At 43.3% G+C, this 25,081-nt stretch overlaps 1 protein-coding gene across 44 annotated transcripts in view; it reads right to left on the bottom strand.

Annotated features, from left to right (window-relative positions):
- Srpk2 (SRSF protein kinase 2) overlaps positions 1-25,081 on the bottom strand; it is a 190,075-nt gene that overhangs the window by 43,451 nt on the left and 121,543 nt on the right. For all 44 annotated transcript variants that reach the window (XM_087656380.1, XM_087656393.1, XM_087656386.1 and 41 more), the window contains 2 exon segments: positions 21,262-21,413; positions 91-199 (listed from right to left, as the gene is read on the bottom strand). In XM_087656380.1, coding sequence (XP_087512506.1) covers positions 91-199; positions 21,262-21,413 — 261 coding nt within the window.

The following is a 25,081-nucleotide window of genomic DNA, read 5'->3' as shown; positions in this document are numbered from 1 at the left end:
AGTCATGGTGTCTGTTCACAGCAGTAAAGCCAGTAAAGACGGCAGATGTGCAGCATAACTCAAGAGCACATGATGACAAAGGATACTTACTGCATATCCCAGCATAGCCAGACGGTGGAAAAGTGCCCCCATCCTAGCTTCCTAATGACATGATAGCGACCATTGAAGAGGTCTCCGATTTTCACTGGATGATAGCCACCTGAAAAAGAAAACTAAATATCTCAGGAAAACAGCAACACATCCTGTCATGCCCTGTGTCTGTCCCTAATGTCCTTAAAGGAAGCACTAAAGAACAATTAGATTAAAGATTACTCTTTTAGAAGTGAAAAATTCCTATACATACTCATTAGACTGTTTTTTGCTTATTTTAATAAAATTTGAAGCAGTAACAAAGCATGCAGAGCTCTGACAACTTGACAGTTTGTAATTAAGTCAAGGTGTGCAGACCAATGTACATGGACTCATCACTGAAATACTGCTTTCTTTAAAAACTCAAAACTTCCTATGCATACCAGAAAGCCAGCTGAATTAGATTTCAACTCTGCATAACTTTGTATACACCAATAGTTTATGGATAATTGTGTGCTGCACATCTTAATTATTCCCCAACCAGCCCTGTTGCTCTCAATACTCTTCCTCCAACCTGAAACTCTGCCAGGAAACACAATACCGAGTGACAGTGCTAAGGTGCTGTCGAGGGAGGGAGGTAGCTCATTGGTATCTAGGTAAACAACAAGAAAAACATGTTGCCTTATATTTTTTCCTCCCCCCTCGCCCCCCTTGAGAACAGGTCTTACTAAGTAAACTTGGATGGCCCAGAACTCACTCTGTAGACCAGGGTAGCCTCAAACTCAGAGACCCTACCTGCCTCTACCTTCTAGGCGATAGGAGATAAAAAAAAGGCAGGCTCAACCATGCCCAGTTTTGCCTTGTGTTTTAGGTAAGCTAGGCTAAACAGCAGTATTGTGGTATCCTTTTTATGACAGATAAGAAATGGTCTAGGAGGACAAGAGGTTAGCCATGGGCAACCCTGATATAAACTCATCACCCTAGTCTTAGGACAGAGAAGTCCTGAGTAGCTTAGTTAAAAAGTTCTATGCACCCTGAAGGCCAGCAGAAAGAATGGGAGGTAGGAGGTGGGGGGACCCTCTAGAATGTACCAGAGACCCTGGAGGTGAGAGACTCTCAGGACTCAAAGGGAGGAACCTTAGATGAAATGCTCTACAGTGGGGAGAGGGGACTTGTAGAGTCCACTTCCAGTAGAAAAACAGGGCATCAAGTGGAGAGATGGGGTTGACATCCCACAGTCAAAAACTCTGACCCAGAATTGTTCCTGTCTGAAAGAACTGCAGGGACAAAAATGGGGAAAAGACTGAGGGAAAGGAGGTTCAGTGACTGGCCCAAAGTGGGATCCAGCTTCAGGGGAGGCCCCAAGGCCTGACACTATTACTGATGCTATGGTGTGCTTACAGACAGGAGCCTAGCATGACTGCCCTCCGAGAGGCCCAACAAGCAGCTGAAAGAGTCAGACACAGATAGTTACACCCAACCAATGGACAGAAGCAGGCGACCCCTGTGGTTGAATTAGGGAAAAGCTGGAAGAAGCTGAGGAGGAGGGCAACCCCATGTGAAGACCAGCAGTCTCAACTCACCCGGAACCCCAAGATCTCTCAGACACTGAGCCACCAACCAGGCAGCACACACCAGCTGATATGAGGCCCCCAACACATATACAAAAGAGGGCTGCATGGTCTAGTGTCAATGAGAGAAGATGCACCTAACCCTAGAGAGACTTGAGGCCTCAGGGAGTGGGGAGATCTACTGGGGTGGGGGAGGTATGGGATGAGGTCAGAGGATAGACTTGAAGGAAGATAAATACTTGACTGTAAACAAAATTAAAGAATTAAAAAATAAAACGTTCTATGCTACTTAGGTGCACATCATTGTTTGCACTGCTATCTCTAGGTGACATGGCTGACAAACAACCACCACTAGTGAATGTTTTACATTCAAGTCCTCAGACAGCCAGAGCACGTTTTGTGAGCAGAACTGCAAGGAACCATCTCTCCTGGAATCTCACGCAGGTACCACAGCTCCTGTTTTCTAGGGGCCCTGGGTCTAGAGTGCTGAGAGAACACTGAAGTTCAAATGTTGTCTCTTAAAAACAGACCAGTTACACAAAAGCAGCACAGAAGTATTTTTTAAAACAAAGAAAAACACATTAAAAGCATAAAATAGTTAACATTTTCCTAAAGAGACAGCACATAATACTTCAGATCTGCAGTCAAACACCCTCAGACCCTAACTCCTACATTTTTTCATAGAACAAGGGTCTCTTTGCTGATCATTTTTTAACACTTCATTCCCTGGAGAGGAAATCCTGACTAACAGGGCACCTGCTCAACCCACTATGCTGCAGGAAGACGGGAGTGCCGTCTCCCCTCACAGCAGGCCCGCGAGGAGGAGGCAATGGCCGATGATGGACTCAGTGACTATGTTTCACCCTGTGGCCTGCATGCCAGCCGGGCCAGCTCTTACACAGTCAACACGGAAGGGGCCGAGGGCAGGTAAAGGCTCCGCATCTCTCTGAAGTCACTTGTGTAGCTCCACCCAGGCTGATGGGGGCTGGGGGTGGAGGCGATGGAACAGATAATAAACAGTGCGACACACTGGCCCAGCATGCCACGAGCACAGCTCGGGAGAGGTTTGGCCCACAATCTGTAATCCACTCTCACAGTAACATTTTCATTTAGATTTTCTTCTCCTATTGCTTCTCAGGCTTTTGACTACAAGTTTTCCTTTCTTCTCAAATCAAAAAAAAACATTTATATTAGATTATAAATAAAAAGGGAACAAGAATGAACTACTCGATAACCATTCATTTCATTACTACGGCTTCTTCTATTCTTCTTGGTCTCTGTTACCTCAGAGCAAGAAGCAACACAGACACAGTAAGAGGGAGGGCGTCCATACATAAACAAGTGCAGAGTGTACCGTCCCTTTAACACATTAGCTAAAATCAGGCTCCGTGCCAGTCTTTAACTGCAGCACTTGGAATGCAGAGACAGGGGAGCTCGAAACTAGCCTAGTCTGCACAGCGAACAGGTCAGGCCAGCCAGGACCACACAATGAGACTCTGTCTCCAAACAGGCAGACAAACAAATAAGCAAGCAAAAATCAAAACATTTTAGGTTACTGTTGTGACAGAGGGAGAGAGGAAAGCCTCATGAAGAAGTCGTGGGTAGGCGTCCGTGGGGTACGACTCTCGTAAACAGGTGTCCATAAAGAAAACCCAAGCCGCAGTCTGAAGCAAGGCAGCATCCAAGCCCTACTTAGTTTGCACTGCCGTCCACACACCCACCATTAGGCACATTTTTAATGAACCCAGGGGAGGTGGCTTACGAGTTCTAAAAAATGCACATTACTTAACATCAGTTCATAGATGGCTAGTGATGAATTTTTTTAAGTCCTTGTCTATAGATTCACTTGAATCTCATTTAAACAAAATAATTTATCTTAAACCAGTCTCTACTCTTCCTCATGTAGACACCACACACTAAACTGTGGCCTAACATGATATGGAGCCAACTGCAGACCAACGTATAAGTGTTTCCACATAACAGAGCAGTTGGGTCTCAGCCAATCAGAGGCAGACACTCCCCAAACATGACCATATAAGGCCAATGGCAACTGCAGGGCCAGGTTTCTGCTTACCCCTCCCCTTTCTTCCCAGTCTGAATACAGCCTGCCTATGTGACAGAGTAGGGCAGGATGTACCACATTCAGTTTGGAATGCTGCCCACGTCTAGTCTCTTTTTTGGGCCAAATAATCAATGCAGATTCAACAGTTTTCCAGGCTTTTGGTTGTTGTTTTTTAACCCAGTAATTTAGGTTATAAGCTTCTTATATATGTCTACATACAATTAATGTCAGATTTTGCTGACTGTTCAAGTATGTTAATTCCCTCCAAGTCACAGATTAAACAATCAAAAGGGTCAATACCAACATTTCCCTTTTATTTGTTTTTATTTCTTATTGTTTCTTAAATACCAAACACAACCATTTCTCACTTCAGGATTTCTTTGTCAGAATAATTTAAAACACTGCTCCATGAGATACCCTGTTATACCAGTATCCTTCCCGCTGACTGAAAACGTCATCTTCAGAAACTAAATACAATGGGAGGTGTGCATGCATGCGTGTGCGTTTTTACACTACAGAAAAGTCTTCCAACAGTCTAATATATAGTTACACCATCTTTATGCTGAAGGTTTATCTACTCACTATTTGTGAGTCCTTGAGAATTTTTATGTGTTAACATCCCTGTGGGATTTTTTAGGCTTATGCCTGCATGGATGTGAACCGTGTGTATGCCTGGTACTCACAGAGGTCAGAGATTTTATAGAACTGGAGTTACGGGTGTCGTTGGCAGCTAGTTGGGTTCAGGAGCTGAGTCCAGTGCTCTGCAACCCCAACCGTGACCAAAAGCACTGAGCCATCACTTCCGCCTCACCATTTGTGTTTTTCTTACTGTCACCGTGGGCAACAATGGAACAGCAGCACTATATGAGATCATTAATTTTACATAATTAAATAGCCTCCCATAGTTAAGCACCTGATCACCAATTGTTTAATTAAGAACATATGTTTTTAAATATCAACTTGGACACTGGCGAGCTCAAATACTTTCAGCTCATTTCTTAGTTCTTAATTATGTTCTGGATAAATAAAAAAAGTACAATATATCAAATTATGAACTGGGAAAACATAGCCAACGTTAGAATAAAAAAAAAAATCAATCTAGTTCAGAAGCCAGAGTCCACATAAGAAATAACGGGATTTTCTTTTTAGCAAATAAAAATATTCTTTTAATAACTAAACTTTTATAATAAAAGGAAATATTAAAACATCTTCTTGGCTATTTCAAGCTAAGAATGACACTGAGTACACTCGAGATATTAAAAGTGAACTAAAAACTAAACCCTGTCATCCAGTCCCGATCTCTTGCTGCTTCCAAGCTGCCCTTACTCTGAGGCAGAAGAGTGGATCAGAGTGCACAGCGGCTCACCAGTACCGACAGGTCTGCTGCTTAACTTTAACTGTCAACTGCACAGCCTGAGTCTCCTGGAAAGAAGGACATCAATGACGGACTACAAACACTTTCTCGATTGCTGATTGGTATGGGGGAGTCCGACTCACTGTGGATGAAGTCACTACTCCACAGGCGGTCTGGGGTGTATAAAGATGTGGGGCTACATCAACCCAGCTACATCGCTACTACCGTGAGCTAGGAAGCAGCAGCGCTCCATGGCTCCTGCCACTAAGTTCCTGTCCTGGCTTTCCTCAGTGATGGACTATTACACTTGCCCACAGTGTTCATCAGAACAACAGAAAGCAAGCCAGAATAATGTCAGCACTCTAAAGCACATTTTCATTTATTTAAGAAATAAAAAGCGCACACGCACCTGTGCATGCACGGAAAATAAAACTAACTTTGAAACTTGTTCTAGTTTACCTTTTAGTTCTATAAGACAGACCATGGCCAAAGGCCGCCTGGAAGGAGTTGATCTGACTTGTGGATCTTGTGTCACAGTCCACCCAGGAAAACCAAGGCAGTAGCTGGATGCAGGAACCCAGAAGCAGGAACCGAAGCCAAGGCCATCCATTAAAAGCCTGCTCCCTGGCTCACTCACAAGCCTTCCAAGCTCCCATACAACAGCCCTCTAAGTTCTAAGCGCACTACAGCTTTGTTGGCCCAAAGTTCCAAAGTCTTTCCACAATCTCCGCACAACAGCAAAGCTGGTCTGCCACAGCAATACCCTGCTCCCAGCACCAGTCTGTGTCCTAGTTTACCTTTCTACTGTGCAATAAACACGTAAGGAGCAAAGGTTGGTTATGCAATACAGGCCACCATACATCAGCAAGGAAAGTCAAGTAAGAACTCAGGCAGGAACCTAGAGAAGGAAGCTGAAGCAAAGGCCAAAGGAAAGCTATTTGCTGGCTTGCTCTCCATGGCTTTCTCAGCCTGCTCTCTTATACAACCCACACTAGCTATGAAGGGGTTGCAACACCTACAGTGCCTGACCCATCCCACATAAATCAATAAAAGAAAAGCCCCACAAATTGGCCTACAGGCAATCTTACCTCACAGCTGAGGCTCCCTCTTCCCAACACCTCTAACTTGTGTCAAGCTGGGACGTGACATAAAACTGTCCAGCCCATTCTTAAGCCCTTATCTTATAATCTAAAATTAATTAGTACTTCCCAGTTTAATTATCATCTGTTGGGAGCATAGGACAAACACCCTTGTGCCCACAGATCTCCAGGAACATTATTCACACAGGACTGGCCTCTCAAAGGAATGGACAAAAACTCTGTCCTTCCATCTAGAGAACTGAGAGGTAACTTGAGGATCCACACTCTATGTTGGTCAGGCCATACCAAGCTCCTATAACCAGGACCGTAAATGGCTAGTAATCTAAATGACCCTTACAGGCAGGAACTCCCCAAGTCCTACTACATTATCTGACTAGCCAAGGGTTTCCCCAAGCTGCCACAACCAGGACCAGAGGCTGCCAATAGTCCGAATGACCTCTACACTATATGTATGACTGAGACCAGGCCAGAGTCTTCCTCTGGCCCTTAAACTAGTAGAGGCAGTGCATCTCTAGAGGTCATTGTCTGGGAAGAAATGATATGTACTCTGATTTGGGTTTCAATGTAATTACATAATGTAATTATGTAATAATTATGCCTGCTTGTGTCAAGAAACTTTTTCCAAATTACACCATGTTTAAATCTGTTGAGAATAAGCTGATGGGAATCACTTTCTAAAGGTTTGATCCACACGGACAAAGTCAATCTGACCTATGCTTCATTCTTACCTACTGGCAGTTCACTTTCCTGCCTGACACCTACAGAGACCGCCGCCATCAGAAAGGTGACACACGTACTAGCTTCTATCCGTGTATCTGGTACCCAATACTGTTAATGATATGGATATACTTCTTAGCAGACATCAGAAGTTAATTTATGCCTTAAGGAAGGGCTTAGTTGGCAGTGTCTACATGTAAACGACACATATCGGGAGTCTGCACCATTCTTTTACTGAACTCTAGGCCTATATTCTAACATATTTTCAAAGAAAGCCAAACATAATAGCATCTTTTAGACTACCTAATCTTCTGGAATCCTGACATTTTATCCAATAAATAAATAAATAAATAAATAAATAAATAAATAAATAAATAAATAAATAAAATAAAACCCAACTCCATTCTTTGTATGAATGGGTTTCTGATGTGTTTGTTATGAATGGGCTTGTGATGTATTTGTATGAAGGAGCTTGTGATGAGTTTGTTATGAATGAGCTTGTGAAGTGTTTGTATGAATGGGCTTGTGATGTGTTTGTAAGCAACAGAGTAGGTGAAATAACCATGTTGTTGCTGAGGATAGCTAAGAAGTTACCAGCTTACATATGCATTTGTCTTACAACTCAGTTTCCAGGTAAGAAGTCTGATAACTCTGAGGTCATCGTGCTATGAAACTTGGCAAAGCACATAAAGAAAAAAAAACTATATAGATAGATAGTTAGATAGATAGATAGATAGATAGATAGATAGATAGATAGATAGATAGATACATAGATAGATAGTTCCCGTTGGTAGGCCTGGATTTAAAGTCCAGCAGAAAGAACTGAGCGCTTTCAGATAATTCTGTACCCTAGCCAGAGTTACATCCACGTGTGAGAGGCTCACATGAGATCACAAACAGTGTAAGGTACAGGCAAGTCACTCCAGCTTGTGAGAATATCACACATACACTCATGCACTAAGTGCAAGGTCCTCAGCTCACTGCTCCAACTTTGTGAGGTGCTGGGAACATTAGGGCAGGAGAACCTAGTTGGAGGACACTGGACATGTGCCTTTGAAGGTGGCATGTAACCCCCCAGTCTCTTCCTGTTCATCATTAGGTGAACAGGCTGGCTCCTCCTCACCAACCCAGCACAACAGAACCAAGGATATGAACAGACACCTAGGAAACTGTAAGCCAAAACAATTCTCATTAAATTGTTTGTGTCACGTATTTTAGCCACAGATATACAAAGAAGTTAGTGTTCCTGATACACAGAATCATGATCCAAACAAAGAGGTGGTTTAAAGCTTCCCTACAGGCAGTTTGTCACGTGATGATAACCAGAACTGTCCTAACTAAAACCATGACAAAGGCCACACACGGCTGCCTCACTGATTCAAAGTGAACAGGTGCACACAGCCCTTAAAAGTCAAAGTCAGTATTTCTAAAACTTACTAATATTTTACTGTAGGCTTTTCAGTTATCATATCTCCTCTGCCTAAAAACATACTCAGACGTCCTACCATAAAGACATTACTCCTTCCTCCTATCTGACCACACACATCGCTTTACTGCTAAAGCTCTCTGAGGACACTCCATGCTTTTGCATAGGTTACTGTCCCCCACAACTGGCCCTCATCTCATGAGTCACCAGCTGCTCCCTAACAAGTGCCCTCTGAAGGGACTAGCTGGCCTGAGTGTGACAGGAGTGGGCCTGGCAGGTCTTGTTCTCCCTCATCCCTCTGCCTTGCTAAAAGCCATTCGCTCACATTCCTAAAGCTAGACACTGAGGGCTACTCCCTTAGTTGGCCACTTCCCCCTCCTGAGCCTGATGACCAAAGTCCAGCTATCAAAGTATTACAGTACAACCCCCTTTGGCTCACCTAATTAACACGCCCAATTATACTTAAACACCTCATCTTAACACGGGGTTTTCCCTAGCCTTTATAAACCCCTATTTTCTTATTGGGAAACATCTGCCTCCTCTCAATCCAAAGGCAGTATCCCTCTCCCCTCCCTTGTTCCCTTCCCCCTGCCCCCATCCTCTATCTTCTGTCCTTGTCTCTTATTCCCTGTCCTTTGTCCTCTGGGGCAAATAAATCTCCTTTGTGCTGAGAACTTGTCTTGAGCCAATATGAGCCATCCTCCCCAAACTGAGGCTACATAGGAGACTGCTGGTATAAATTCTGTCATTTGGAGAACTTTGCTTTCATTTTATACTCCAGACCATGCAGTCTTAGAAAAAACTTGGTAAATTACCACTAAAGACAAAAGCAGTTCCACCCTAAAAAGACTTTGAGAGTTAATGAGAGTCAAGCTAAACACACAGCAGGCTGGGTATGCCATAAACTGAGCTAAGGAAAGCTAACAGAATCAACAAAAGGTTTTCACTAGAAGGAAAAGGTCTCTTAGAATTAGACAAGTCACAAGAGAAATTACTTCTAATAGGACAAGAGAACATAAAGGACAGTCAAGTTACACTCATCGAGAAGCTGAGAAGGCGGCTTGCAAACACAGTACAGCAGTAATTTAAGAAGTTGAAAAACGGGGCTGGAGAGATGGCTCAGCGGTTAAGGGCACTGACTGCTCTTCCAGAGGTCCTGAGTTCAATTCCCAGCAACCACATGGTGACTCACAACCATCTGTAATGGGATCTGATGCCCTCTGCTGGTGTGTCTGAAGACAGCTACAGTGTACTCACATATATAAAATAAATAAGAATATATCTTTGAAAAAAAAGAACTTGAAAAACATGGAATTACATCATAATATCTATCTCAAGAGCAATGAAAAGAAATGTTTTGTTATTGGTAAATATTCATAGTCAAGCATGAAAACAACAGTACTGTCTACCACTGGATGGGCAAGTACGTCAAAGATGAGACATAGCCAATGGAGAGCTGTTCATTAAACTAATGAGTGAGTGACACGGGGCACAACTATTTCTTGTGAGAGCAACTACAACAGCAGACTAAGTTAAAGGCAGCCAGACTCCCTGGGATACCTACTATAAACCTTACTGCACCAGGTTTCCAGAGTACAGAAACACAGAGAGAGACTGCGGTTGGTAGGGTCATGACGATGGCGAGTGGAGGTTAGTAGATCATAATGAATGCTTCCATCAGGAGGTCTAAAATGGCAATAGCTGTACATTTCCAAGGATGTAGTTAAAACCACTGACTTTCCCTTTATAGAGAGGAAGTTATGTATATATTATATCTCAAGGAAGTCTATGAAACTGAAAAGATAGCAAGCTTGTTGTTACAGCCTCATATAACCAATGCTGGCGTTCAATCTGCTATATGCACTAGCCGAGGATGACTTTGAACGCCTGACCTTCCCCCTTTGTCTTCCCAGTGCTTCCCCACAGGCCACCAAACCTGCTACTACTCATCACAAGGAAAATGCCAAATGCTATGTGGAGCTGAAAACAAAAGGCCCTGTCTCAAGCAAGGGGAAAGGTAGGTCGACACCAAGGGCCTCCACACAGGCAGGTATAAGAGGATGGCTTTTAAAAGGAAGAAAAATAACACATACTATATTCCATTTTCTCATCGCCCAAGAGAAAAACTAGAGAGAAACAAATGAATCCAGAAATTATAGTATTACCAGTCTATTTATGGATGCTTTTAAATCACTACCTGACACCCCCAAATGAGAATCGAATATGCTAGTCCTTCTGGAAAATTGGTAGATCTCCCAGAGGAATGGGAATAAAAACTGATTTGCTGGGGCATCTCCAAAGCAAAATGAAGCAGTTGGTTATGGTCCAGTGAGTCTATAGGAAAAATGGAGGGAGGGAGAGACAGGGAGAAGGACCATGGAGGACTAAAGCTACAGTGACCCACTGCTGTGGGCTCTAAGCAAACATTAAGCAACAGTTTGAAAGGCCAGTAACATGGTGGCTGAAGGTGGGCTGAGGTACACAGCCAACTGAAGAGAGCTGAGAAGTCCTGTGTTCTGTTCCTTTACTACTGCTATGTCTTACTCTGATATATGCCCTAAAAGCAAGGCAGGAGTGAGGAGCAGGAGGATTATATTAGACAGCATAAGCTGACCTAAGCCCAAACTGAGTAGAGCCTCTTCTGAGGACTATAGGAGAACAGGAGGGGGAAACAAGAGCCTCTGGCATTTAGAATAGCCAAGGGAAAAAGCAGTCAAAATACAACAACAACAACAACACACACACACACACACACCATCATAATGCACATTACTTTGAATACTAACGATATCATCAGCACTACCATCATCATCGTCGTCATCGTCGTCGTCGTCGTCGTCGTCGTCATCATCATCATCATCATCATCATCATCATCATCATCATCATCTTCACCTTCACACAGGAGTACCCCTACAGTGCAGTATTACTAGGAAATAAGTGATGACCTAACCATGCATCCACATAGGAAACTGGTGAAGGTGGTAATTCTTAGAAGACCTAGTACCCATGTTGGGTGGCTCACAAGTGCCTAGAACTCAGCCTCCAAGAGAATACAAGAGATGGAAGAGAGAATCTAAAGTGCAGAAGACACCATAGAAAGCATAGACACAACAGTCAAAGAAAATGCAAAACACAAAAAGCTCCCATTCCAAAATATCCAGAAAATCCAGGACACAATGAGAAGACCAAACCTAAAGATAATAGGTATAGAAGAGAGTGAAGATTCCCAACATAAAGGACCAGTAAATATCTTCAACAACGTTATAAAGAAAATTTCCCTAACCTAAAGAAAGATATGACCATAAACATATAAGAAGACTACAGAACTCCAAATAGATATGACCAGAAAAGAAATTCCTCCCATCACATAATAGTCAAAATACCAAATGCACAAAACAAAGAAAGAATACTAAAAGCAGTAAGGAAAAAGGTCAAGTAACATACAAAGGCAGATCTATCAGAATTAAACCAGATCCTGGGCAGATGTCATACAGACCCTAAGAGAACACAAATGCCAGCTGAGGATACTATATCCAGTAAAACTCTCAATTAACGTACATGGAGAAACCAAGGCATTCCATGACAAAACCAAATTTACACAGTATCTTTCCACAAATCCAGCCCTACAAATGGTAATAGATGGAAAACCCCAACACAAGGAGGGAAAGTACACCCTAGAAAAAGGGAGTAAATAATCTTCTTCTAACAAACATAAAAAGAAGATGGCCTCACAAACATAATTCTACCAATAACAATAAAAATAACAGGAAACAATCACTATTCCTTAGTATCTGTTAACATTAATGGCCTCAATTCCCCAGTAAAAAAGACATCGGCTAACAGACTGGATACGTGAACAGGACCCAGCATTTGCTGCATACAGGAAACACACCTCAGAGACAAAAGCAAGCACTACCTAAAAGTAAAAGGATGGAAAAATTTCCAAGCAAATAATGGCCCAAAGAAACAAGCTTGAGTAGCCATTCTACTATCTTAAAAAAAAAAAAAGACTCTCTAGCAAAAGCTACTGAAAATGATAAGGAAGGACACTTCATACTCGTGAAAGGAAAAAATCCACCAAGATGAACTCTCAATTCTGAATATCTATGCTACAAATGCAAGGGCACCCACATACATAGAAGAAACCTTATTAAAGCTCAAAGCACACATCGTACCTCACACAATTAATAGTGAGAGACTTCAACATCCCACACTCAGTAATGGATAGACAGATCATGGAAACAGAAACTAAACAGAGACACAGTGAAACTAACAGAAGTCATGAAACAAATGCACTTAACACATATCTATAGAACATTTCCTCCCCAAACAAAAGAATACGCCTTTCTTCTCAGCATCTCATGGTATCTTCTCCAAAACTGACCATATAATCAGTCACAAAACAGGCCTCAACAGATACTAGAAGATGGAAATAATCCCATGCAACCTATCAGATCATCATAGACTAAGGCTGGTCTTCAATAACAACAAAAACGACAGAAAGCTCACATATACATGGAAGTTGAACAACACTCTACTCAACAACAACTTAGTCAAGAATGAAATAAAGAAATTAAAGACATTTTAGAATTTAATAAAAAATGAAGGCACAACATACCCAAACTAACGGGACACAATGAAAGCAGTGCTAAGAGGAAAACTCTGAGTGCCCCCCAAAAGAACATAAACTAGCAGCTTGACAGCATCACTAAAAGCTCTAGAACAAAAAGAAGCAAATACACCCAGGAGGAGTAAAAGGCAGGAAACAATCAAACTCAGGGCTGAAATCAACCAATTAAAAACAAAAAGAACTATACAAAGAATCAACAAAACCAGGAGCTGGTTCTTTGAGAAAATCAACAAGATAGAAAAATCCTTAGCCAGAATAAGCAGAGGGCACAGAGACAGCATCCAAATTAACAAAATCAGAAATGAAAAGGGAGACATAACAGAAACTAAGGAAGGTCAAAGAGATCCTACTACAAAAGCCTACACTCAACAAAACTAGAAAATCTGGATGAAATGGACAATTTTGTAGACAGATAACAGGTACCAAAGCTAAATCGGGATCAGCTAGGCCATATAAACAGTCCCATAACTCCTAAAGAAATAGAAGCAACTCATTAAAAGTCTGCCAACCAAAAAAGCCAAGGACCAGACAGGTTTAGTGCTGAATTCTATCAGACCTTCACAAAAGATCTAATACCCATGATCTCCAAATTATTCCACAAAATAGAAACAGAAGGAACACTACCTAATTCGTTCTATGAAGCAACAATTATGCTTCTATCTAAGCCACACAAAGACCCAACAAAGAAAGAGAACTTCAGACCAATTTCCCTGAGGAATAGCAATGCAAAAATACTCAATAAAATTCTCGCAAACCGAATCCAATAACACATCAATACGATCATCCATCATGATCAAAGAGGCTTCATCTCAGGGATGCAGGGATGGTTTAATATACGGAAATTCATCAATGTAATCCACTACATAAACAAACTCAAAGATAAGAACCACATGACCATTTCATTAGATGCTGAGAAAGCATTTGACAAAGCTCAATACCCCTCCATGATAAAAGTCTTAGAAAAATCAGGAATTCAAGGCCCAAAGCTAAACACAGCAAAAGCAATATACAATAAACCAGTAACCAACATCAAGCTAAATGGAGAGAAACTTGAAGCAATCCCGCTAAAATCAGGGGCTAGACAAGGCTGGCCACTCTCTCCCTACCTGTTCAATATAGTACTCGAAGTCCTAGTCAGAGCAATTAGACAATAAAAGAAGATCAAAGGGATACAAATTGGAAAGGAAGAAGTCAAAATATCACTTTTTGTAGATGATATGATAGTATAATTAAGTGATCCCAATAATTCTACCAGAGAACTCCTAAACCTGATAAACAATTTCAGCAAAGTGGTTGGATATAAAATTAACTCAAACAAATCAGTAGACTTCTTCTACTGAAAGGATAAACAGGCTGAGAAAGAAATTAGGGAAACAACACTCTTCACAATAGTCAAAAATAATATAAAATACCTTGGTGTGACTCTAACCAAGCAAGTGAAAGATCTGTTTGACCAGAGCTTCAAGTCTCTCAAGAAAGAAATTGAAGAAGATCTTGAAGATGGAAAGATCTCCCATGCTCATAGATTGGCAGGATTAATATAGGAAAAATGGCCATCATGCCAAAAGCGTTCTACAGATTCAATGCCCTCCCCATCAAGATTCCAACTCAATTCTTCAGAGTTAGAAAGAGCAATTTGCAAATTCATTTGAAATAACAAGAAAAAAAAAACAAAAACCACACCCACACACAAAAAAACAGTATAGCAAAAACTATTCTCAATAATAAAAGAACTTCTGGGAGATTCACCATCCCTAACCTCAAGCTCTGTTACAGACATAGGCAGGTAGATCAATGGAATAGAACTGAAGACCCAGAAATGAACCCACACTCCTATGGTGACTTGATCTTTAACAAAGGAGCTAAAACCATCCAGTGGAAAAAGGATGGCATTTTCAACAAATGGTGCTGGTTCAACTGGAGGTCAGCATGTAGAAGAATGCAAAATGATCCATTCTTATCACCCTGTACAAAGCTTAAGTCCAAGTGGACCAAGGACCTCCACATAAAACCAGATACACTGAAACTAATCGAAGAAAAAGTGGGGAAGAGCCTCGAACACATGGGCAAAGGAAGAAATTTCCTTAACAGAACACCAATGGCTTATGCTCTAACACCAATGGCTTATGCTCTAAGATCAAGAATTGACAAATGGGACCTCATAAAATTAAAGAGCTTCTGTAACGCAAAGGACACTGTCAACAGGACAAAACGGCAGCCAACAGACTGGGAAAAGATCCAATCTTACATCCAATAGAAGGTTAATGTCCAATATATACAAAGAACTCAAGAAGTTAGACTCCAGAGAACCAAATAACCCTATTAAAATATGGGGTTCAGAGCTAAAAAAGAATTCTCAATTGAGGAATACCAAATGGCTGAGAAGCACCTAAAGAAATGTTCAACATCTTTAGTCATCAGGGAAATGCAAATCAAAAAAAACCCTCAGATTCCACCTCATACCAATCAGAATGGCTAAGATCAAAAACTCAGGTGACAGCAGATGCTGGCGAGGATGTGGAGAAAGAGGAACACTCCTCCATTGTTGGTGGGATTGCAGACTGGTACAACCATTCTGGAAATCAGTCTGGAGATTCCTCAGAAAATTGGTAATGGCTATTCAACTCCTGTACCCAAATGATGCTCCAATATATAACCAGGACACGTGTTCCATTATGTTCATAGCAGCCTTATTTATAATAGGCAGAAGCTGAAAATAACCCAGATGCCCTTCAACAGAGGAATGGATACAGAAAATTGGGTTCATCTACACAATGGAATACTACTCAGCTATTAAAAACAATGACTTCATGAAATTCATAGGCAAATGGATGGAACTACAAAATATTCTCTGTGAGGTAACCTAATCATGAAAGAACATTGTATGCACTCACTGATAAGTGGATATTAGCCCAAAAGCTCAGAATACACAACATACAAGTCACAGACCACAAGAAGCTCAAAAAGAAGGAAGACCAAAGTATAGATGCTTCAGCCCTTCAAAGTTAGAAGGAAGAACAAAAATACTCACAGGAGGAGATATGGAGACAAATGTGGAGCAGAGACTGAAGGGAAAGCCATCCAGAGCCTTCCTCACCTGGGGATCCATTCCATATACTGCCACCAAACCCAGACACTATTGTGGATGCCAAGAAGTGCGTGCTGACAGAGCCAGATAAAGCGGTCTCCTGAGAGGCTGTCCTAGAGAGGATGTGCACAGCCAACCACTGAACTGAGAATGGGGTCCCCAATGGAGCAGTTAGAGCAAGGACCGAAGGAGCTGAAGAGGTTTGCAACCCCTGTAAGAACAACAACAAGGTCAACCAACTAGAACTCCATGAGCTCCCTGGGACTAAACCACCATACCAAGAGTACAGAGGGGTGGGCCCATGGCTCCTGCCGCAAATGTAGCAGAGGATGGGAGGAGAGGCCTTTGGTCCTGTCAATGCTCAATGCCACAGTGTAGGGCAATGTCAGGGCGAGCAGGTGGGTGGGGGAGCATCCTCATAGAAGCAGGAGGAAGAGGAATGAGATAGGGGGTTTCTGGAAGGGAAACCGGAAAGAGGATAGCATTTCAAATGTAAATTTAAAAAATCCAATAAAAGAAAGAGAAGTTTGTAAAGAAAATACAGAAGACCAAAATCCAGCCTGTTTCCACTCCTAACAGACAGAAAGCAGGCACAGAGGGGAATTGTCTGCATTCAGAAAGAAAGTCTAAATTCATAAATTAGTGTTATAACATTCTTTTAAGATGCCACTCAAATTTCTAGAGAAGCAATGTCTGTATTCCACTAAAATGTATACCACTTCTAAGAACTCTGGAATACCAGGGGGCAATTTTAAGATTTAATGCAGAAATGAAAACCCTGGATTCTACAGTTTATAGGTCCTTGAGGTCCACTGACCAGATCACACCCCACCGTGTCAGACACATACTGCTTTCTGTGGTGTTTGTTTTGTTTTTGGGGACTGGGTTTCTCTGTGGAGTCCTAGCTCTCCTAGAACTCTCTGTAGACCAAGGTGAGCTCAAACTCAGGGATCCATCTGTCTCTGCTTCTTGAGTGCTAGGATTAAAGGCCTAAACTACTACCACCTGGCCCTGTACTGCCCATTTTAAGAGATTCCTTTGTCAAGACAAAAAACTATTTACTGCACCAGGATACTTCAAATGTAGTCATATTAAAAAAACACACAGCTTCTGACACTAACATTTCCTATTGGTAAAAAGGAGAGACATGGACGCTGAGTAAATGTCGAATATATGGTAACAAAGCTGTGCCAGGAGAGACAGCTGTGGGGGGTGGGGGGGTCCAAGAGTTGATAAGGGTTCATAAAGACAGTGCCACGTCAGAGAGCCACTCTGGAATCCATGTCTCTACAATGGCACAAGGATAAAGCGTCCCAAAGCTGCCAGCTCATCAAAGAATGACGGCAACACCAGAATGAGAGCCAGGAGCTCTGAAGCAGATGTGTGAGGTTCAGAAAGGACCTCAGATCAGGTCATTCATGGCAATTCGGTCCCTTACATCCGTGGTTCTCAGTCACAACCCCTTTGGGAAGGTCACAAGTCAGATACCCTGGTTATCACTTATTTACACTGCAATTCGTAACAGTGGCAAAACTATGAAGAAGCAACAAAATAATGTTATAGTTTGGGCTCATTACAACATGAAGAACTAGATAAGAGGATCGCAGCGTTAGGAAGGTTGAGAAGCACTGTCTCTGACAGTAGCTCACACACACCAAGTCCAGAGTGGAATGAGGGCCATCACTCAGTTGCAGCTCCGGAATGTAAGCACGGTACCTGGGCTGAAGCAGTGGCTCCGTGGGTAGCCTGTCTTGCTGTGCAAACATGAGGGTCTGAGTACAGTCCCCCAGCAACCACGGAAAGGAAAGCTATGGCTGTGTGCATCCACAACTCCAAGGGAGAGCAAAGGATGAGGCTGGCTGGCCAGGCATTTAAGTGGAAAACAGTGGCTTGTCTCAAAAGAATAAGGCAGAGTGACAGATCAGGACACTCAGCATCAGCCTGTCCTCCTAGCATGTGCAGAGGGGCACATACAGATGAGCACAGCTGTGTGTGTGTGTGCGCGTGTGTGTGTGTGTGTGTGTGTGTGTGTGTGTGTGTGTGTGTGTGTGTGTGTGTATGACATACAAAGGAAAACAACCAGTGCTGACAGCTAGAGACTAAGGAAATCCTCCTACATAAGACAGAGAAATGCAATCTAAGGGAACCAGTTATCAATGGGGAGACCAGAAAAATACAGTGCCACACACTTCATTTCTATCTCATTTTAACCCCTGTAAAATCTTAAGATGCAAATACTACATATTACATAGGGGATGGTATTATTACATTACGGCTAAGTAAGCAGCACAGAGCTGAGAGCCCAGTCTGCAGTAACAAAGACCACAAAGACGGAGAGAGAACCAGGCTGCATCTTCTGCCCCTGCACAGAGCTGGAACCGAGGACCCGGTAAACTTATCAGCCTAGGGTGACGTTAATTACTTTGTTAGCAGTGACAATTGTCATTTTTGCTTCCAGAACTGTGACAGAGCTAAAGGTAGACGCACAGCTTTTATGTTTACTTCTATCGGATTAAGCCCAATACACACATAAATGTGCAGGGAAGGATATGGAGGTGACCGCCGTCCCTTCAGACAGTCTCTGCCCATCCCTAGGGTTGTTACAGTTCAAGCTTCCATGTAGCTCAGGGCCAGGGGTGGAAGGCTTCACCACCAGCCCACAGTGCCACTGCGAAGTAGCAGAACCTTGGGAACATAGACCCTAACCATGAGTCCGGTTTCTGTGGGGCTCTAACTTCTGCCTTTCCTTTCTGGCCACTTTCTAGACGTGCACTGACACAATGGGGCGGGGGGGGGGGAATGTGTGCACACTGGAACCTAATGCGATGATTAAAATAAACCTGTTCTTCCTTTTGAATATCTCATGTAATCCTGTTACACAACAGAAATCTGATTTAACAGACAGATTCCTTGAATGCACTTCTATCATAACTTGAGACAAACTGTTGGGTCATATAACATTTCAGAGACATTTGACACACACTAGTTAAAGGCACAAGTTACTCATTCTTACAAGGATGTGCAAGAGTCTCAGCCTGAGAATAACAATGAGAGAGGGAGTAGAACAGGACACCAGCTTCAACACACAACTATGAAGGTACACACACAAGCAAAAGGTGTCACTATCTCTAATGTACCTTATTGAGATTGACATTAATGCCCTTAAGATGTTTAGAGTTCCATAAATTTTACCTAGAATCAGCCCTAACAGGAGGATGCTTCATGCCTAGTCCTCTATTTGGGAATGAAATGCCCCCTAGGTTGGTTCAGAGGTCTGAAGAAATAGGAGAATTGGCTTTATATCCTGACACACACTGTGAACAACACACAGCGTTCATGACAACAACATAGAACTTCTCCCTGAAGAGAAGGGCTCCTAATGACTCCTACAGCTCCACAGCACACAGCAGTGCACAGCTCACACAACTGCAAGGTCATAACACAGCACTGCATAACTCCTTGTAACAACTGCATTTTCAAAACCAAGAAATACAGACACATAGGGAGGATGATGAGCTCCTCTTTCTGTCTTTTCCCATCTGAATTTTTTTTTCTTTTCTTTTTTTTTTGGAGCTGGGGACCGAACCCAGGGCCTTGCGCCAAGTGCTCTACCACTGAGCTAAATCCCCAACCCCTCCCATCTGCATTTTTATCATTATCTGATGTCATAATAGTATCAGATGCTGGGAAGAGCCATTCTCTTTTCTAATGAAAATAGTGACTCCAGATGGTTTAGTGGATAAGAGCACTAGTTGCTCTTCCAGAGGTCCTGAGTTCAATTCCCAGCAACCACATGGTGGCTCCTAACATCTTATAAGTCCAGTTCCAGGAGATCAGATGCCCTCTTACGACCTCTGACGGTACCAGGTAAGCATGTGGTGCTCATGCATAGATAATTAGGCAAAACATGTAGACATAAATTTTTTAAAATCTTTTTTAAAAAAAGGAAATGTTAATCTATGAGTAAACATCTGTCCTATGAAGAATAAGACTACAGGAGCTTAGTTCTTTTACTTCCATATCAGAATAGCCCCACCTTATTCTCAGCAGATAACTGGATTTTAACAGCACCAAGACGGCTTCCATTAGCTGATGAAAAATTACTAAGACACGACAGGCCTAGAGACTCACGAGGGGCTGACAGTTTGTTCATGCTCCATGTTCTGCCGTAGCCTTATGTTATACAGAATCTGAGCTACATGCTTAAAATCTGCAGTAGGAAACTATTTACCAACAACATAGCAGCTCAGTCTGCAAGGAATAAGAATCTAAGTGAGCAAGATGAGTAACAGGGACAGTGATAGATGAGCATTTTCGGGGAGACCTCCAGACTCCAGTCTACACAAAGGACAGCCAGAGTGTAGCCCCTGGGGTGCTCCATACTCACCACACAACACGCTGGCCACTTAGGAGTTCAACTGCACACTTTCAGCCTTTTTTTTTTAAGATTTAATTATCTTATGTATATGAGTACACTGTCCTTGTCTTCAGATACCAGAGGAGGGCACCAGATCCCATTACAGATGGCTGTGAGCCACCATGTGGTTGCTGGGAATTGAACTCAGGACCTCTGGAAGATCAGTCAGTGCCCTTAACCACTGAGCCAGCTCTCCAGCCCTACACTTTCAGTCTTAAGATCAATAAAAGAAGATTCTAATTTCCCAGGCAGTGGTGGTACATGCTTGCCTTAAACCCCAACACCTGGGAGACAGAGGCAGATGAGCTCTGAGTTCCAGGACAGCCTGAGCTACACAGAGGAACTCTACCTTAAAAAAAAATAAAAATAAAAAAACAAAACAAAACAAAACAACACTAGTTTCTGTGTCTTCTGTAGAATCGTAGACAAAAAACAAAGCCAGCAGACCCATAGAAAGTCTTTTTCATTAAGTACAACGCCATGAAAGTCTCTCTGTGTAATAAATGTGCATGCCTTCTTTCCACAAAAATGAGTACTGTTTACTGTCACACTCTACAGGGAAGGGAATGTCTCCCTTCCAGCCACATGAGAGCTACAACTGGCTTCTGTCAGGAGTCTGGTGCCTCCTCCGCCCATGCTCCTCTTGGATGACCTCTGTCTGTAATTATGAGGGATGAAATGTGTCTGAGCACGCCTACAGTGTGTGCACGCACAGTTTCCCTTCTCTCGCAGTTCTCTAAGACCTTCTGCGCTTTTGGCATCATTCTACAGTCAGCTCCTAAGGCTGATTTAATGATCAGTGACCCCGTGCAGCCCAGCACGTTACCTTTGCAGTAATCCGCGGGGTCCTCCTGCTCCTCATCATCTGACCCCAGAATCTCCTCCTCTGGCTCTGGAGGCACGGGGTCTGGCAGTGGTGGTGGCGGTGGCGGTGGTGGAGGAGGAGGAACTAAAGGAGCTTTCTGTTGAGGCTCCGGCCTGAAAGAGCAGGAAAAAAATCTATTTACAAAAGGAAACCATGCATTATGGGCAAACGAGTTTCTTGGTTTAAGGAAAAACAGAACTTGTTGCGCATTAAGAAATGCTAGTTAAGGGGTTGGGGATTTAGAGCGCTTGCCTGGCAAGGGCAAAGCCCTGGGTTCGGTCCCCAGCTCCAAAAAAAAAAAGGAAAAAAAATGCTAGTTAAATTCAAACAATGTTTATCACACGGGCAGGAAGGGTAGCAACTGTTCTGTTCATTAAGGAAGGAGTGTGTTACACTAGCACCTACTCACTCAGGAGTTCAATAATTTTTAAAGCTTGACAATGCTATAAAATTTTATTGTAATGAAAGAGTACCCTAGTCCAGAATACACAAGTTTGTAAGTTATAACAAGGTCAGCTACTACAGGAAGGCTGCTAGCGTGTCCTGGGATGGTATATAAAACCAGGGCCAGAGAAACTGCCCCAAGTGCTCGCTCACTCGCTCGCTCACTCACTTGATCACTCACTCGCTCACTCACTCACCCACCCACCCACTCGCTCGCTCGCTCGCTCACTCACCCACCCACCCACTCACTCACCCACCCACCCACTCGCTCACTCACTCACTCACTCACTCAATCACTCAGTCACTCACTCCCTCACTCACTCACTCACTCCCTCACTCAATCACTCACTCACTCCCTCACTCACTCAGTCACTCGCTCGCTCACTCACTCACTCACTCCCTCACTCAATCACTCACTCACTCCCTCACTCACCCACTCACTCGCTTGCTCACTCACTGAACCTGAGAGCCCGCCAGCCTCTGAAACACTGTTCTTAGCATGAGTTTGCCATAACTAATGAACGTAACTTATCAACACCAAAACAAACTGCCACAGTAATAAAGGGAGGAAGGACGAGTGGGGATCAGGAGAAATCCCAGCATCCTAGAATGGAGCAGAGCTGTGGATAACCTGAAAGAAGAGGACAGACACAACCCAGTAATGGTGCCATCAGCAGGACAACTAAACAACACCTAAGTAAGTCCCCCCTGCACATCCTTCCTCTCACTAGAGTGCAGGGGCACAGACGTTAGGATCACAGTGGGATGCAGACAAGGACAATCAACACAGCCTCACTGCCAGGAGGGGGCTCAAATCCCAGTAAGGACATGGGGAAGTGCAACATTTCCCTGGCTGCTTCAGAGACTGCCCTGAAGAATAAACCATCCCAGGAACAGGGACGCAGGGACACATCACTCACAGCTTCTCCACGTCCCCGTTCACTAACAGGTGGGTCAGAGAGGCAATCGTCACACATTTCCTCAGGCAAACAGCCCAGAGAGAGCAGAATCCATCTGAGGAATCTGCTCACTACATTTAGGAACCTGCTAGAAATCTATGAGTGTAGTCAGATTCCTTGAATGCACTTCTATGTGGTTTTACACAGCTAATGTCCATTTCAGAAACCTTCACAGATATCTGCCACATGCAGTGCTAGTTAAAGGCACAAGTTTCTTACCTAGTTTACCACATGCCAGGAACATGCATATGCATAAATGTGTGAGCATGCATGCTGCAACCACCAGGAATGCACCAACACACTGCCAACGACCTATCAAGAGGGCTGGCGCTTCACACACACGACCTCTCCTCAGCAGAACGGAAAGCACCTCTGACCCTCAGGAACCTGTGTCTCACTCTGATACCCAACTGCTGCACTGCCCACAGAGCTTAACAAACTTGCACACTTCTATTCTAGGAGGAGAGGCAGCGAGCACTTGATCGTCAGATGGCCGGTGTACCGTGGTAAGTATCTTAATGTCCATGGGAACTACTGCTCATTCGTCCACCACATCAGGGCAGCTGGAACTTGCTGCACAAGGCAGCAACGGCCACCGACCACAAACAGCAGTGGCAGCAGGGAGTGGTGTTGAGAACTGAGGTGCGGGATGAGGTACACACTGGAATTCTAAAGCAGTGCAAAAACGGTAAAACACTTAGCATTTTTATGTCTTCCATTTTAAGATACCCTATACATGAATTAAGGTCTATTACTAACATTAATTCCCTTGATTCTTTCTACTTTGTTTAGTGTAGCCACTGAAGTCTTCAGTTACAAGGAAAGTACCCACTATGTTCCTACTGGGTGACAGATAATGCCCTGAGCAGAACCGCAGCTCGGCCTCAGTCACCCTGATGTTCTTCTTAGGACCCCCCACACAGTAAGGGACACCTCTGCTCACAGAGTCACAGCACGTGCCAATGCACTATCTACACACATGCCCCATGAGTCTTCTTGAATTCACCTGAACTTATTACCACTGCTACATACAAGAAGGCAGGGAAGACACACTGAGCCATGCCCTATATCTGAGGGGAAACAGGTTTGCTCCTTTCCTGAGTTGAAAACAGGGCCTTCCTGCAGAGAAAGCTGGCCTCAAACATGCTGTGAATCTGAAGGAGGGCTCGAACTGCTGATCTTCCTGCCTCTGTCTCTCAAATGCACGGACTACAGCACGTACCACAAACCAGCTGATACAGTCTTCTTCTACAAAGTCCCTACGATTGCTGGGAAGTGTGCTGAAGTATCAACTATCTAAAAGATCAAGGGAAGACAGGTTATCTCAGAAGCACAGGCTGTGAAGGGCACCAGCAAGTCAGAAGACTATTTCCATCTAAGCTGATGAATACCATCAAGAAGCTATTCCAGGGCCAGGGCCAGGGCCAGGCATGGTGACACATGCCCAGATCTTGCAGAGGCAGAGGCAGAGGAGGCGGAGGCAGAGGAGGCGGAGGCAGAGGAGGCAGAGGCAGAGGCAGAGGCAGAGGCAGAGGCAGAGGCAGAGGCAGAGGCAGAGGCAGAGGCAGAGGCAGAGGCAGAGGCAGAGGCAGAGGCAGAGGCAGAGGCAGAGGCAGAGGCAGAGGCAGAGGCAGAGGCAGAGGCAGAGGCAGAGGCAGAGGCAGAGGCAGAGGCAGAGGCAGAGGCATCTCTGAGATTGTGGCCAGCCAGAGGTATGTAGAGAGACTATGTCTCAAATAACAAAACAAAAAAATCTATTCTATAGAATATTAGAAACAAATAAAAAAGCAGAGTGGGGAGGAACTATAAATATTTTCTAAGAGTGTCAGGACAAAGGGTTTAAGAGAGAGATCTTCTGAACAAATAAAACTGAGATAAATAAAAGGTGCACTGGAGTGGAGCGCGGGGAGACTCATGTGTGGTTACTGCTTGTTGAGCTTCCAGAGGACCAGAGCTCACATCTATGTTTAACTCCAGCTCCAGGGGCTCTAACAACCTATTCTAATCTCTGCAAGCAACTAGGCACATGACATATATTCATATAGGTGCATACAAAAGTAAATATAGAATCACTTTTTAGAAGAAAGTTGAATGTCTAACACACCATATAGAGATATTATTCTAATGTGGATCAAAGACTTAAATAAAAGATCTAGAACTATATTAAACTGTCAGGAAAACAGCACGGGGGTGATGACCATGATCTTGAGTTAAGCACTGTTTCTTACACACAATACTAAAAACAATCAATACAAGAAAAAATAGATAAACCACACTTCATTATAATTAAAACTTTTAAACAGGCAAAGTGGCTCAGAGGGTAAAGGTACCTGATGACCTGAGTTCAAATCCAAGCACCCATATGTTGGAAGAGAACA

This window comes from Rattus norvegicus, chromosome 4 (genome assembly GCF_021556685.1).
Source record: "Rattus norvegicus strain SHRSP/BbbUtx chromosome 4, alternate assembly SHRSP_T2T, whole genome shotgun sequence".
Taxonomy (NCBI): Eukaryota; Metazoa; Chordata; class Mammalia; order Rodentia; family Muridae; genus Rattus; species Rattus norvegicus.
This window is presented reverse-complemented; position numbering and strand designations above follow the sequence as displayed.